The 15,459-nt window shown below is 39.6% G+C and overlaps 1 protein-coding gene across 4 annotated transcripts in view; it reads left to right on the top strand.

Annotated features, from left to right (window-relative positions):
* The window catches only part of adamtsl3 (ADAMTS like 3), a 175,000-nt gene that overhangs the window by 32,890 nt on the left and 126,651 nt on the right, over positions 1 to 15,459 (top strand). For 3 of the 4 annotated variants that reach the window (XR_010000987.1, XM_062963560.1, XM_062963562.1), the window contains exons 3-5: positions 1,533 to 1,652; positions 13,402 to 13,529; positions 13,889 to 13,934. Coding sequence is in view for 2 of the 4 variants with exons in the window: in XM_062963560.1 (XP_062819630.1) it covers positions 1,533 to 1,652; positions 13,402 to 13,529; positions 13,889 to 13,934 (294 nt within the window). In the remaining 2 variants the exon portion in view is untranslated. Of the gene's footprint in view, positions 1 to 1,532; positions 1,653 to 13,401; positions 13,530 to 13,888; positions 13,935 to 14,272; positions 15,021 to 15,459 lie in introns of those variants that run through there. The other variant, XM_062963561.1, reaches the window with a different exon arrangement.

Below are 15,459 nucleotides of genomic sequence, written 5' to 3'. Positions count from 1 at the left end.
AATCATATTAAAAATAAAACATGGTTTCATAAAAAACCTAAGGAAGTTCATAAAAAATGAACTGAACTGAACTGAATTGAACTTGAGTTTTGGAGTTGTAGTTCACCTACATCCAGAGAGCACTCAGACAACGATGAATCTGGACCAAACTTGGCACGAATACTCAATATGCCCAAATGTGAAGACTGGTGGAGTTTGGGGAAAATAGACATTGACATTTGAGAATTGTAGTTGCTGGGATTTATAGTTCACCTACAATCAAAGAGCCCCTTGAACCCAACCAACAATAGATTTGGGCCAAACTTCCTACACAGGACCACCATGACCAAGAGAAAATACTGGAGGGATTTGGGAGGAATTTATAGTGATTTAGGGGAGATGCAGTTCACCTACCTCCAGAGTGCACAGATGGAATCCTGGTGTATCCTACATACAAAAAGTATGGTCACCCTCCTATTATAAGATGTTGCTATTCTAATCCAAACTCTTGAACTGTCTTCAAATTTCATTTGAAAAATCCCTATAGATGTTTTTGTATTTTATTTCTACAGTTTGTTTGGAATTAATTGTGCAAGAGATTCAGGGTTTTATTTTGTGAGTTCTGCTCCAATAATTTCTTCAGTTTAGTTTCCTAACATCTTACTCTCTCAGGGGGCTAAATCCTAAAGCTGTTGTTTTGGCTCTTAAATTGCAGACTAAATCGTATCATCTAGTTATTTATATGTAAATATAAAACAATTATGATCCATCCAGTCATTCGGAGAACAGGGGAAGGGCATGTTGTAAAACAAGGAAGAACTCTGGAACTCTCCTTTCATGTGAGAATGAGGACAAGAACATGAAATGTAGTTAGATAAGTCAGCGTAATTAGGAAGGCTGTAGTAACGGTAATTTACTGTGAAATTTGGCTCTGATCTTACCTCATCCATGAATGTCTTGGATGGCTTTGGGAGAAGCTTTCAGCCCTAACATCCACAATGGCAACATGGCAATAATAAACACTGGATAATCTTGCAGAATTGTGATTTACATGAAGTATGTTAGGGGAAAGTATATATAGATGGCAAGGGTTACTATGGTATGGGTTGATTGAAATCCAAAATATTGTACTCTAAAAGCACCAGATCCTGTCTGATTTTGAAACTAAATAGGGTCAGACCTGTTTGATACTTGGATAGGTGACTGCCAATGAATCCTAGATGCCAGGAATTAAATTTACTCTTGGCATCATCTCTACAATAATTCCATTCCTCCCTCAGTTTGTTTATGTTGCACCTACTTTGCCTTACGCAAAGACACCATGTTTATTTACCTAGGATTGCCAAGTTGTATGACTTCATAAGCCACGCTTGGAGCTGAGGGATATAGTTTATTTTCCATTACTTGGAAAAGTCTTAGTGCTAGGATCATGCAAACAATTGATATTTCACATATCAGTGGTAGCACAAGGAACATGCACTTTGGACTTTATGAATATTGTTTAATGTCTTCTTTATGGTAGCTGTAACTTGATCTCATTTCATCTTTTGCAGGCGAGAGCCGAGCAGTCCCAAGGTGCCTACTTCTTGCCCGAATTTGCACTCTCTCCACAAGGAAGTTTCTTGGAAGACACTGCAGGAGAACAGTTCCTTACCTACCGCTATGATGACCAGGTTGGTCTCCCGAATATGGAAATAATGGAGTTCCTTTCATCTTTTGATGAACCTTCGCTAAAGTCTGGTGCATATTTTGAAAGGGAACTGGGCCACAATAGGAGAAAGAACTCTTGTTTGCTTGAGTCAAGTGTGAATGTTGCAATTGGCCACCTTGATTAGCAATGAATTGCCTTGCAGCTCCAAAGCCTGGCTGCTTCCTGCCTGGGGGAATTATTTGTTGGGAGGTGTTAGCTGGCCCTGATTGTTTGCTGTCTGGAATTCCCCTGTTTTTTAAGTGTTGCTCTTTATTTACTATCCTGATTTTAGGGTTTTTAAAATACTGTTAGCCAGATTTTGTTCATTTTCATGTTGAAATTGTCCACAAGCTTGATTCCCCCAGGCAGGGAGCAGCCAGGCTTTGAAGCTAGGCAAGTGGGGTTTATATATCTGTGGAATATATCTCTAAACTCAGGACCGTACATAAAGAGCAACACTCAGAAAACAGAGTAATTCCAGATATGAAACAATGAGGGCCAGCTAATACCTCCCAACAAAGGATTCCCCCAGACAGGAATCAGACAGGCTTTTAAGCTGCAAGGCCATTCAATGCTTATCAAGGTAGCTAAGTGCAACATTCACACTTGCCTCCAACAGACAAGAGTTCTTTCTCCCACCCTGGACATTATTCCATAGATATATAAACCCCACTTGCCTAGTTTCCAACATACTTCACAACCTCTGAGGATGCCTGGCCATAGATGTGGGTGAAACATCAGGAGATAATGCTTCTGGGACATGGTCATACAGCCCGGAAAACTCACAGCAACCTAGTAACTCCACTGAGTTTAACACAGCTTACTGCCAGTTAAGTGGATCTCAGATGGCACTCCAAGTCAGAGCTTAGAAGAAGTTACTTTTCTGCACTACAAGTTCCAAGATTCCCCGGCCTGTCTCTCCTGACGTTTCGCCCACATCTATGGCAGGCATCCTCAGAAGCTGTGAGGTCCGCAGAGGTTGTCCAGACCTCACAAACTCTGAGAATGCCTGCCATAGATGTGGGTGAAATGTCAGGAGAGAATGCTTCTGGAACATGGCCAAACAGCCTGGAAAAATCACAGTAACCCAGCCATGAAAGCCTTTGACAACCATAGCTGGAAATGTTCATGGAAATCTTTAACAAAATCTTTCACAAACTCTGTAACAAATCTTTTAAAAAGTTCATCTATATATATAAAAGGGTAATGAAATTTCGGCCTAGGACAAAACAACAAAACCACACATCCCAGAAACACTAAACTTGGCAGCACAACCCCTCATCCATGCCTCTACGTTCATACAACAAAAAGAAAAGAAAAATAAAGTCCTAATTAGAGGGAAAGGAATAATTGTTTTTTTCCAATTGCTGCCAGTTAGAAGGCTAAGCTCCGTCAGGGGAAAACCCTTACCCTTTACCGTAACTACCACCAATATCTCAATACATTAGAGTCTCACTTATCCAACGTTCTGGATTATCCAACGCATTTTTGTAGTCAATGTTTTCAATATATCATGATATTTTGGTGCGAAATTCGTAAATACAGTAATTACTACATAACATTACTGCATATTGAACTACTTTTTCTGTCAAATTTGTTGTATAACATGATGTTTTGGTGCTTAATTTGTAAAATCATAACCTATTTTGATGTTTAATAGGCTTTTTCTTAATCTCTCCTTATTATCCAACATATTCACTTATCCAACATTCTGCCGGCCCGTTTATGTTGGATAAGTGAGACTCTACTGTACTTTATTTCCCATACCACCATACTTCGCCACAGCAACGCGTGGCCGGGCACAGCTAGTAAAACATAAAAAGCAAGTTAAAATATTATTTAATACAAAAAATGACCACTTTTCTGGTCTGATGGACACCAACTTGTTAATCAGAAAAATAACCTAAGGTTATTGTGGTCTGATTTAAAAGTAACTTATTTTTGTTGTCAGCATAGTTCTTGAAAAAAATAGTATTGAATGTAGGATGTAAGTTTGCAGTATTTCCTTTCCTACCACTCAGAAAAAAAGGCAATATTAATTCTGACATCTGTTTTTAACACCTTCCCTCACTTTATTTGGATGGCTGCCTGGCTAATGCTGGAAAGTGACTGGGAGATCGAGCAAAGATGGCCTCAGGGTCTGTTCCCAACCGGTATGACATCTGGAATGCTATATATTGAGGATCAATTCAGAATTATAGTTTAATAAGAGCGGTGTTCAAACAGTCGGCCTACAGCAGAGGAGGAGACAGCAAAACGGAGAGTGTATACTATATACTGTGAATGTCGCTGTCTGTGGATGTGTCCGAAATGTCATTTGGCTGTTTCCTCGCTCTGCTACCCGTATTGTTTTTCATCTTATACTGATCTGAAGGCTTTACAAGATAGACAGTGAAGTCATAGTTGTAATAGATCCATAATCTTATCTTTTGGGGAATGTTTAGTATGTCTGGGATTTTTTTTTCTTGCAGCCGCCTTTTCTCATTCTCTGACGAGAATCATGTTTAAAGCTATGTGGTAGTTTGAACTTCTTTGTTGACTTGTTCTTGCAGATTTCCATATGTCATTTTAGATCCTCTCTGTTGTTTTACCCAAAGCGTCCTAGTGATGTATCGCATGATGAATTGTTTATATTTTATTGCAGGATGTCATAATACTTTGCTATCTTAAAAGGACAATATTCAAATTCAATCTTCCAAACATTATTTATCTGTCCAGAGCATCAATGAGACATTGTCGCTGGTCTTCTCCCATACTTTCCAGATGAATCAGTTTTGACAGTTCCGTCATTGTCTATACTTATAAAGGCCAGGCATTTACTACTGGGATTCTCTGGTCTTATCTTCCAAGAGATTGAAAAAAAAATTGGTTGCTTTTTCATTTCCATAGGTTAGGTAAAGGTTTGCCCCTGACATTAAGTCTTTTCACCTCATTATTTTTAATGCAGTATGCAATCTTGGACAATAATGATGATAATAATAATAATAATAATAATAATAATAATAATAATAATAATAATGCACACTGGGTGCCGTGCCAAAAGATCTCAGCCGGCATTTGGAAACAATAGACATCGACAAAATCACAATCTGCCAACTGCAAAAGGCCACCCTACTGGGATCTGCACGCATCATCCGAAAATACATCACACAGTCCTAGACACTTGGGAAGTGTTCGACTTGTGATTTTGTGATATGAAATCCACCATATCTATCTTGTTTGCTGTGTCATAATAAAAAATAAATAAAAAAATAATGCAAAAACTGGCAGAGACCAGTGCAGGTGGTCCCAGTGGTGATCGGCACACTGGGTGTCGTGCCAAAAGATCTCAGCCGGCATTTGGAAACAATAGGCATTGACAAAATTACGATCTTCCAACTGCAAAAGGCCACCCTACTGGGATCTGCACGCATCATCCGAAAATACATCACACAGTCCTAGACACTTGGGAAGTGTTCGACTTGTGATTTTGTGATATGAAATCCAGCATATCTATCTTGTTTGCTGTGTCATAATAATAATAATAATAATAATAATAATAATAATAATAATAATAATATAATCAGCTGATGACCCAAAATGCAGACTGTGCAAGGAAGCTGACGAAACCATTGATCATCTCATCAGCTGCTGTAAGAAAATTGCACAAACAGACTACAAACAGAGGCACAACTATGTGGCCCAAATGATTCATTGGAACTTATGCCTCAAGTACCACCTTCCAGCAGCAAAGAACTGGTGGGATCACAAACCTGCAAAAGTATTGGAAAATGAACATGCAAAAATACTGTGGGACTTCCGAATCCAGACTGACAAAGTTCTGGAACACAACACACCAGACATCACAGTTGTGGAAAAGAAAAAGGTTTGGATCATTGATGTTGCCATCCCAGGTGATGAAAAACAACAGGAAAAACTCAGCCGCTATCAGGATCTCAGGATTGAACTTCAAAGACTCTGGCAGAAACCAGTGCAGGTGGTCCCGGTGGTGATGGGCACACTGGGTGCCGTGCCAAAAGATCTCAGCCGGCATTTGGAAACAATAGACATTGACAAAATTACGATCTGCCAACTGCAAAAGGCCACCCTACTGGGATCTGCACGCATCATCCGAAAATACATCACACAGTCCTAGACACTTGGGAAGTGTTCGACTTGTGATTTTGTGAAACGAAATCCAGCATATCTATCTTGTTTGCTGTGTAATACAATAAAATAATAATAATAATAATAATAATAATAATAATAATAATAATAATAATAATAATAATAATGCAAAGACTCTGGCAGAAACCAGTGCAGGTGGTCCCGGTGGTGATGGGCACACTGGGTGCCGTGCCAAAAGATCTCAGCCGGCATTTGGAAACAATAGGCATTGACCACATTACGATCTTCCAACTGCAAAAGGCCACCCTACTGGGATCTGCGCGCATCATCCGAAAATACATCACACAGTCCTAGACACTTGGGAAGTGTTTGACTTGTGATTTTGTGCATGACTTCCCTGGATCTGTGCTGTGCGTCTGGCAAAGGTATTTTATATCTACAGCACAATTTGCTGCACATTTTTATACAAAATGGTCTTTAATAGATAAGGTGTTGACTCTAACTGCAGGTCCTCTCTGGCGGGTTCTGCAGCTGTTATAACACAATGATTAAATTCCAGATGTAATTTAAGCACATCCTTCACTTTTAGCTTGAGACTGGTCTTGTGAGTTATGTGTATAACATCATTAGTAACCCAAAAGGAAAAATGAATTATTACTCTATATGTTTTAATGTAATTCCTTTAAGTTAAAACACAGTACAGACAATATATGACTAGACGATGCAAGCAAGTACAGGGTCAGACTTGTACAAAATACTTGGTTATCAGGTAAAGCTATGGAATCCTATGTGCTTCCATTATTACTCTAGGAGTTAATTTTAAGTTTAGATTTCTAATAGTCACATCCATAACGCCTACGGATATGCTAATCATACCCGAGGAGGAGTCAGGTAGCCAGCTGACCTCATGTTGCTTAAAATAATGTTTGGGTTTATATAGACATTTTGTTATTTCTAAACCTGTCCTTCTTATTTCTAAACAAAACCTCAAAAAGTGAAAGTCACCCCAAGAGAACAACTTGCTGCCAAAGAAAAAGAAGGGTTTGAAATACAAAGTAACATGAGCTGCTGATACCCAGGTGCGAAAAGGTAATGAGCATGCGAAATATAAAAAGGGAGATGAAACAGATCCAAAGGAGAAAACTGAAAGGGAGGGGGAGAGAGAAACCGACATTTGTGCTTAACGTTTTTCAGGCTTCTGCCTTGGGAAATATGCAAGGCAGTAGTGGTTCTCTAAAACCACTGGGACCACCTGCACTGGTTTCTGCCAGAGTCTTTGAAGTTCAATCTTGAGGTCCTGATAGCAGCTGAGTGTTTCCTGTTATTTTTCTACTACTACTACTACTACTACTATTATTATTATTATTATTATTATTATTATTATTATTATTATTATTTTATTATGACACAGCAAACAAGATAGACATGCTGGATTTCATATCACAAAATCACAAGTCGAGCCCTTCCCAAGTGTCTAGGACTGTGAGATGTATTTTCGGATGATGCGCGCAGATCCCAGTAGGGTGGCCTTTTGCAGTTGGCAGATCGTAATTTTGTCAATGTCTATTGTTTCCAAATGCCGGCTGAGATCTTTTGGCACGGCACCCAGTGTGCCGATCACCACCGGGACCACCTGCACTGGTTTCTGCCAGAGTCTTTGAAGTTCAATCTTGAGGTCCTGATAGCGGCTGAGTTTTTCCTGTTGTTTTTCGTCAATGCGACTGTCACCTGGGATGGCAACATCAATGATCCAAACCTTTTTCTTTTCCACAACTGTGATGTCTGGTGTGTTGTGTTCCAGAACTTTGTCAGTCTGGATTCGGAAGTCCCACAGTATCTTTGCTTGCTCATTTTCCAATACTTTTGCAGGTTTGTGATCCCACCAGTTCTTTGCTGCTGGGAGGTGGTACTTGAGGCATAAGTTCCAATGAATCATTTGGGCCACATGGTTGTGCCTCTGTTTGTAGTCTGTCTGTGCAATTTTCTTACAGCAGCTGAGGAGATGATCAATGGTTTCGTCAGTTTCCTTGCACAGTCTGCATTTTGGATCATCAGCTGATTTTTCGATCTTGGCCTTAATTGCATTTGTCCAGATGGCTTGCTCCTGGGCTGCAAGGATCAGGCCTTCTGTGTCCTTCTTCAGGGTCCCATTCGTGAGCCAGAGCCAGGTCTTCTCCTTATCAGCTTTTCCTTCAATTTTGTCAAGGAACTTTCCATGCAATGTTTTGTTGTGCCAGCTGTCAGCTCTAGTTTGTAGTGCGGTTTTCTTGTACTGGTTTTTTCTCTGCTGTGCTTTGAGGAGTTTCTGATTTTTGACTTCAATCAAAGCAGGTTCTTCACTTTGCTTTACATATTCTGCCAGGGCATGTTCTTCTTCTTTGACTGCTTGTTTTACTTGTAAGAGTCCTCTGTCCCCCTGATTTTCTAGGCAGATATTATTATTATTATTATTATTATCATCATCATCATCATCATCATCATCATCATCATGAACTGTGTGTTACATTTTCTAATAGATTATTATTGTAAGGAGAGCTTTTCATCAGTGGAACTCTCTGCTCAGGCTCCTTCTTTGGAGGCTTTTATACAGAGGCTGGATGGCCCATCTGTCGGAGATGCTTTGAACGCGACTTTCCTGCTTCTTGGTTGGGGGTTGGACTGGATGGCCCACGAGGTCTCTTCCAACTTCTTCAAGGACTATATAGTAAACTCGTTATTACAGTAGGAAAGATATAGTGCATTCGGGAAGTCTTGCAAGGTAGGATTCTGGAGATAAGGTTCAAATCTCCGCTGGGCGACCCAAGCCACACTCCTTTCAGATGCAGAGGGAAACAATGGCAATTGTCGAAGACAACATCATGACCTTAGAGTTGCCTTGAAGTCAGACATAACTTGGAAGGTGCACTGCTACAACAATAAATCACACATCAATGAGTGGCACACACATTAAGAGGGGAAAATTGTATTCTGTTCAATTATTTTCTGTGGACGATGTGTTGTGTTCACAGCCTTAATGGCGGGGTGTGCAGCCGCAGTGGTGCACGTTGCCATATATGTCTCGCATGCCTCTCTGGGCTGCGCAAGTTCCCACCAGAGCGCATGGGACCAGGCAAGGGGCCAAGTCTCTTTGCTGTCTCGGACAGGACAGCTTCCTACTGGCTGGTTGAGCAAGTCATAACATTAAATTCAACCTTTTGTATGGAGCCTGACTTCATTCTCAGTCCCCACGAAAGCATTAGCATGTATGACAAGGTGTTGGGTGACATCTATGAGAATTCCTATGAGTGGAGATTAAACTATTCAGGGAAGCATAGTATTGCTGAACCCGGGAAGCAAAACACTGTACGCATATTCGCATAACACAATATCAGATTTGTTTGTCCTAAAATAATTGGTAACAGTGTGATGTGGCCCCGCATCTATAGAAGAGGAACTAATGATTCCTTGCAACCTTGTAAGTATTAATAATAATAATAATAATAATAATAATAATAATAATAATAATAATACTTTATTTATACCCCACCACCATCTCCCCAACGGGGACTCGGGGCGGCTTACATGGGGCCATGCCCAGAACAATAAAATATAAACATCATATAAAAGAACAACACATCACAACATAGCGAACAATACAATAAATAATAATATCCATTTCAATGCAATCAAGGAAACAATAAAAACAAGGGCGGTGATAGTAATACAGACAGAGGATGGCTCAATCTGATTGACTACTTTGGACACTATTGCTGCTAAGTCTTGAGCCGTCAGGGCTCTTGCACTGAGTTCATCCTTCAGAACAAGCAGAATATAGGACTACCGTATATACTCGAGAATAAGCCGACCCGAATATAAGCCAAGGCACCTAATTTTACCACAAAAAAACTGGGAAAACATTGACTCCAGTATAAGCCGAGGGTGGTAAATTTCGGGAATAAAAATAGATACTGTACCAATAAAATTACATTAATTGAGGCATCAGTAGTTTAAATGTTTTTGAATATTTACATAAAGCTCAAATTTAAGATAAGACTGTCCAACTCTGATCAAATCATTATTCTCATCTTCTTCAATGTAAATGTGCTTATGTATCCTTTTAATAATAATAGACTAAAATAATACATGTAATAATAATAAATACAGGAAAATAATACATGTAATAATAATAATAATAATAATAATAATAATAATAATAATAATAGTAATAATCATAATAATAATCATAATTTTATTTTTGTACCCCGCCAACATCTCCCCAGAGGGACTCGGGGCGGCTTACAGATATAAAACCAGCATACAGCGATATCAAATACAAATATCAAATACAAAAACACACAGATAAATTTAAAAGGCATTAAAAATAATAATAAATAGAGTAAAATAATAAATGCAATAATAATACAGTAGAGTCTCACTTATCCAAGCCTCGCTTATCCAAGCTTCTGGATTATCCAAGCCATTTTTGTAGTCAATGTTTTCATTATATCATGATATTTTGGTGCTAAATTCGTAAATACAGTATTTACAACATAACATTACTGCGTATTGAACTACTTTTTCTGTCAAATTTGTTGTATAACATGATGTTTTGGTGCTTAATTTGTAAAATCATAACCTAATTTGATGTTTAATAGGCTTCTCCTTAATCCCTCCTTATTATCCAAGATATTCGCTTATCCAAGCTTCTGCCGGTCCGTTTAGCTTGGATAAGTGAAACTCTACTGTAATAAGATCAGAGTGAAATAATAAATGTATTATTAATAATAATAATAAAAATAGAGTAAAATAAATGTAATATTAGCAACAATAATAGAGAAAAATAATAAATGTAATAATACCAATAATAATAGAAAAAAATAATAAATGTACCATATATTCTCAAGTATAAGCTAACCCAAATATAAGCCAACCAGGACCCTCACCCGAGTATAAGCCGAGGGGGACTTTTTCAGTCTTAAAAAAGGGCTGAAAAACTAGGCTTATACTCGAGTTTATACAGTATATATCAGATAAATATAGAATACGTGCTCATTTTATGCCAACATTCAATCAGGTATTAGTGGATAAGAATAATATGAGTATTGTCGAAGGCTTTCATGGCCAGAATCATTGGGTTGCTGTGTGTCTTTTGGACTGTATAGCCATATTCCAGAAGCTTTCTCTCCTGATGTTTCTCCCACATCTGTGGCAGGCATTCTCAGAGGTTGTGAGGTCTGTTGAAAACTAGGCAAGTGAGGTTTATATATCTGTGTAATAATGTCCATGGTGGGAGAAAGAACTCTTGTCTGTTTGAGGCAAGTGTGAATCTTGCAGTTGGCCGGCTTCATTAGCATTGAATGGCCTTGCAGCTTCAAAGCCTGGCTGCTTCCTGCTTGGGGGAATCCCATAGATAAGGACCAATTGTTCTGATTGGCATCTTGTTCCAAAAATCTAATTTAACATTGAGGGTGATCAAAGCTCTCATTTATGTTGGCAAGTCTTCCTTTGTAATCATTTGACGAACGCGGTGCCCAAACTGTTGACTTAAACTCCAGCCGGTCCAAATCATTTGTCCCACGGGAAAAAGACTTAAAAGTAAGTCTGAACTGGCTTCGTAATTTACTAGCAAAATAATATTTGATTTACTAGCTGTCAACTTCCATCAAATCTACATATTATATTTGCTTGCGCTGTGAAACAAATTCAAATAAGGGGAAGGAAAGCCAGCAAAATGGGCATCGCTTGAATTGGGAAGAATCTGGGTTTGCAGTAATGAATAAAATCATGGGAGAGTAATATTTTGTTTAGGGACTGTGCTTGAGAATTGCTTGCTAATTTGCTTTTCTAAGGCTTTTGTTGGTTTAAGGCCGCGTTTTCCAAACCTTTTAAAGATGGGGCACAGTTTCACTTGATTAAAACTAGAGTCACATTCCACTGTTTACATTAAGAAAATAAGGTAATATATTTCAAACTGCTTGCATTAAAATAGCTAGGCATGCTTCTTTGCAGTTAGCAAGGAAGAATTGAATGCTGGCCTTTCAGCCTATTGCATTTCTTGCTTTTGTAAAGAAATTACAGAGATTTGAATATCATATTTTTGCTTCCTTATATTTATTTCATGTAGTCTTTAATGTGTTTTTAAAATGCTCTTCTATGGGCTTTAGCACAGCTGGTACATCACCAGCAGTAATAAAATCTATCAACCAAAATGTGGCCAGTTTGAAAACAGCTGAGCTGTAAGCAGAATAATAATAATAATAATAATAATAATAATAATAATAATTATTATTATTATTATTATTATTATTATTTTATTATGATACAACAAACAAGATAGATATGCTGGATTTCATATCACAAAATCACAAGTCGAACACTTCCCAAGTGTCTAGGACTGTGTGATGTATTTTCGGATGATGTGCACAGATCCCAGTAGGGTGGCCTTTTGCAGTTGACAGATCGTAATTTTGTCAATGTCTATTGTTTCCAAATGCCGGCTGAAATCTTTTGGCACAGCACCCAGTGTAGCGATCACCACCGGGACCACCTGTACTGGTTTCTGCCAGAGTCTTTGAAGTTCAGTCTTGAGATCCTGATAGCGGCTGAGTTTTTCCTGTTGTTTTTCGTCAATGCGACTGTCACTTGGGATGGCAAAATCAATGATCCAAACCTTTTTCTTTTCCACAACTGTGATGTCTGGTGTGTTGTGTTCCAGAACTTTGTCAGTCTGGATTCGGAAGTCCCACAGTATCTTTGCGTGCTCATTTTCCAATACTTTTGCAGGTTTGTGATCCCACCAGTTCTTTGCTGCTGGGAGGTGGTACTTGAGGCATAAGTTCCAATGAATCATTTGGGCCACATAGTTGTGCCTCTGTTTGTAGTCTATCTGTGCAATTTTCTTACAGCAGCTGAGGAGATGATCAATGGTTTCGTCGGTTTCCTTACACAGTCTGCATTTTGGGTCATCAGCTGATTTTTCAATCTTGGCCTTAATTGCCTTTGTTCTGATGGCTTGCTCCTGGGCTGCAAGGATCAGGCCTTCTGTCTCCTTCTTCAGGGTCCCATTTGTGAGCCAGAGCCAGGTCTTCTCCTTGTCAGCTTTTCCTTCAATTTTGTCAAGGAACTTTCCATGCAATGTTTTGTTGTGCCAGCTGTCAGCTCTAGTTTGTAGTGCGGTTTTCTTGTACTGGGTTTTTGTCTGCTGTGCTTTGAGGAGTTTCTGATTTTTGACTTCAATCAAAGCAGGTTCTTCACTTTGCTTTACATATTTTGTCAGTCTGGATTCGGAAGTCCCACAGTATCTTTGCATGTTCATTTTTCAATACTTTTGCAGGTTTGTGATCCCACCAGTTCTTTGCTGCTGGAAGGTGGTATTATTATTATTATTATTATTATTACTCATCCCTGCAAAGGAATGGCGTGATCACTAAAAATCAGTGCGGGTTTTTCAGGAATAAGTCATGTCTCTGTTCTGGGCCCAGGACTATATTCAACATCTTTATCAATTCCGTGGACAATGGAATAGAGGGCATGGTTATGAAATGTAAGGATTATTATCCCCAGGATAGGAATCTCACCGGGTTAAATTGGTAAACGGTTAACTTTCCTGGACTGCTGAGTTCTTTTCCTTTCTGCCATGTTTCCAGACCTCAAGAATTACCCAGTCGGATGATGCAAAGGAAGGCGGCTGGGATGCCTGGGGAGCCTGGAGTGACTGCTCACGGACCTGCGGAGGAGGCGCATCCTATTCTCTGAGGAGGTGTTTAAATGGCAGGTTGGTGATTTAGATCACACCTGAGCCTTCTAGCTCTTGCTTCTACAACAGGTGAGGGCAAACTTGGGCCTTCCGGGTGTTTTGGACTTCAACTCCCACAATTCCTAACAGCCTCAGGCCCCTTCCTTTTCCCCGTCAGCCGCTTAAGCGGCTGACGGGGAAAAGGAAAGGGCCTGAGGTTGTTAGGAATTGTGGGAGTTGAAGTCCAAAACACCCGGAGGGCCCAAGTTTGCCCATGCCTGTTCTATCAGCTTTGTTCATGAATAACAATGTGGTTAAAAAGATTTATTGGACAAGTCACTGCCATGATAGTCTTTCAATGGTATTTCCATTCTCATCTTGTTTTTTTCCCCATCTAGGAACTGTGAAGGCAAGAATATTCGATACAAAACCTGCAGCAATAACGTGAGTCTCGTCTATTATTTTCATTTGAGTGCTTTGCGTCACCGAATCCTGTAGCTGTACAGGATTTTTAGGATAGAAACTCCCTCAGTCCCAGTGATCCTACAATGTGTGCACATGCATGCATATAGATTGAAGAAGCATCAATCTATATATATAAAAGGGTAATCAAATTTTGGCCTAGGACAAAACAACAAAACTACACATCCCAGAAACACTAAACTTGGCAGCACAATCCCTCATCCATGCCTCTATGTTCATACAACAAAAATAAAAATAAAATAAAATCCAAATTAGAGGGAGAGGAATAATAGTTTTTATCCAATTGCTGCCAGTTAGAAGGCTAAGCTCTACCCACTTGGTCTCCTAGCAACCCACTCAGCCCAGGGGACAGGCAGAGTTAGGCCTCACTTAGGCCTCTTCCACACTGCCTATAAAATACAGATTATCTGATTTTAACTGGATTATATGGCAGCATAGACTCAAGGCCCTTCCACACAGCTATATAACCCATTATATGCCTGCCATAGATGTGGGTGAAACGTCACGAGAGAATGCCTCCGGAACAAGGCCATACAGCCCGGAAAACTCACAGCAACCCAGTTTCCATTGACCAATTTCTTCTTTGAAATGGGAGTTATTACCTGCGACAATAAAAGTAATGTTTTACCTTTTTAAACCTTATCAGAGCATATTAAATGTTTTTTCTCCAGTTTCCTACCGTAAGCTCATATATACACTGCACTCTGCCATACTTTTTCTTGCATGACCCTTCTCTCCATAATAGACATCAACAAGGAGAATGTGCTGGTACTGCTGTACCAGAACCTTCTACTTTACTTTCTTGCTGCAAATGTTTGCAATCATAGGACAGGCCACCTGTCAATCACCATTAAGTTTGGTTCCGCCCCTTGTTCGGGGCTCTGGGAGGGAAGGAGCCATTTTTTAAGTTAGTCTCACTTAGGAAGCTCAGCTATAGGATGTAGACCAGCTCGTCCCGTAAAAAGCTTCATATTTCAAGAACACCAGGGATATAGACCGTCCGGGGATACAGAACAACAGCACAGAAACATCTGCAAGCCTTGGCTGGTAGGTCCACTCGACACCCAGACGCATTTGGAGTCGGCAGTGGGTCCCAGATCAGCTAGGCCCCGATAATAGACAGCCTGGGAGAGGTTATAAGAGGGTTTTCACAGTTATTCAAAGCCAGTCGCCTGTCCCTTGGGGACAAGACTCCTTGAAGATTTATTATTTGTTCGTCAATAAAGACTTTATTATTTCTTTAAAGACTCAAAGGCCATCTTTTCAGGGAAATTCCTCAACAACCTTTCTTTAGGCACCCTGGCTTCCCGCTGGGCGTAAAATGTACGTCCTATATAATAGACAATCAGTTACAGGCCCAGTGCGTGACAGAACAGAGAACTATAACAGATGTCTTATTTAAGCTGCCGCATTAACTAAGAGAAATCCCCGACTTTGCTGACTGAAGTTTCCTTTGACTCTGAGAAATTTTTGGCCTTATCATCCA

This window comes from Anolis carolinensis, unplaced genomic scaffold, assembly GCF_035594765.1.
Source record: "Anolis carolinensis isolate JA03-04 unplaced genomic scaffold, rAnoCar3.1.pri scaffold_11, whole genome shotgun sequence".
In the NCBI taxonomy this organism is placed as follows: domain Eukaryota; kingdom Metazoa; phylum Chordata; class Lepidosauria; order Squamata; family Dactyloidae; genus Anolis; species Anolis carolinensis.
This window is presented reverse-complemented; position numbering and strand designations above follow the sequence as displayed.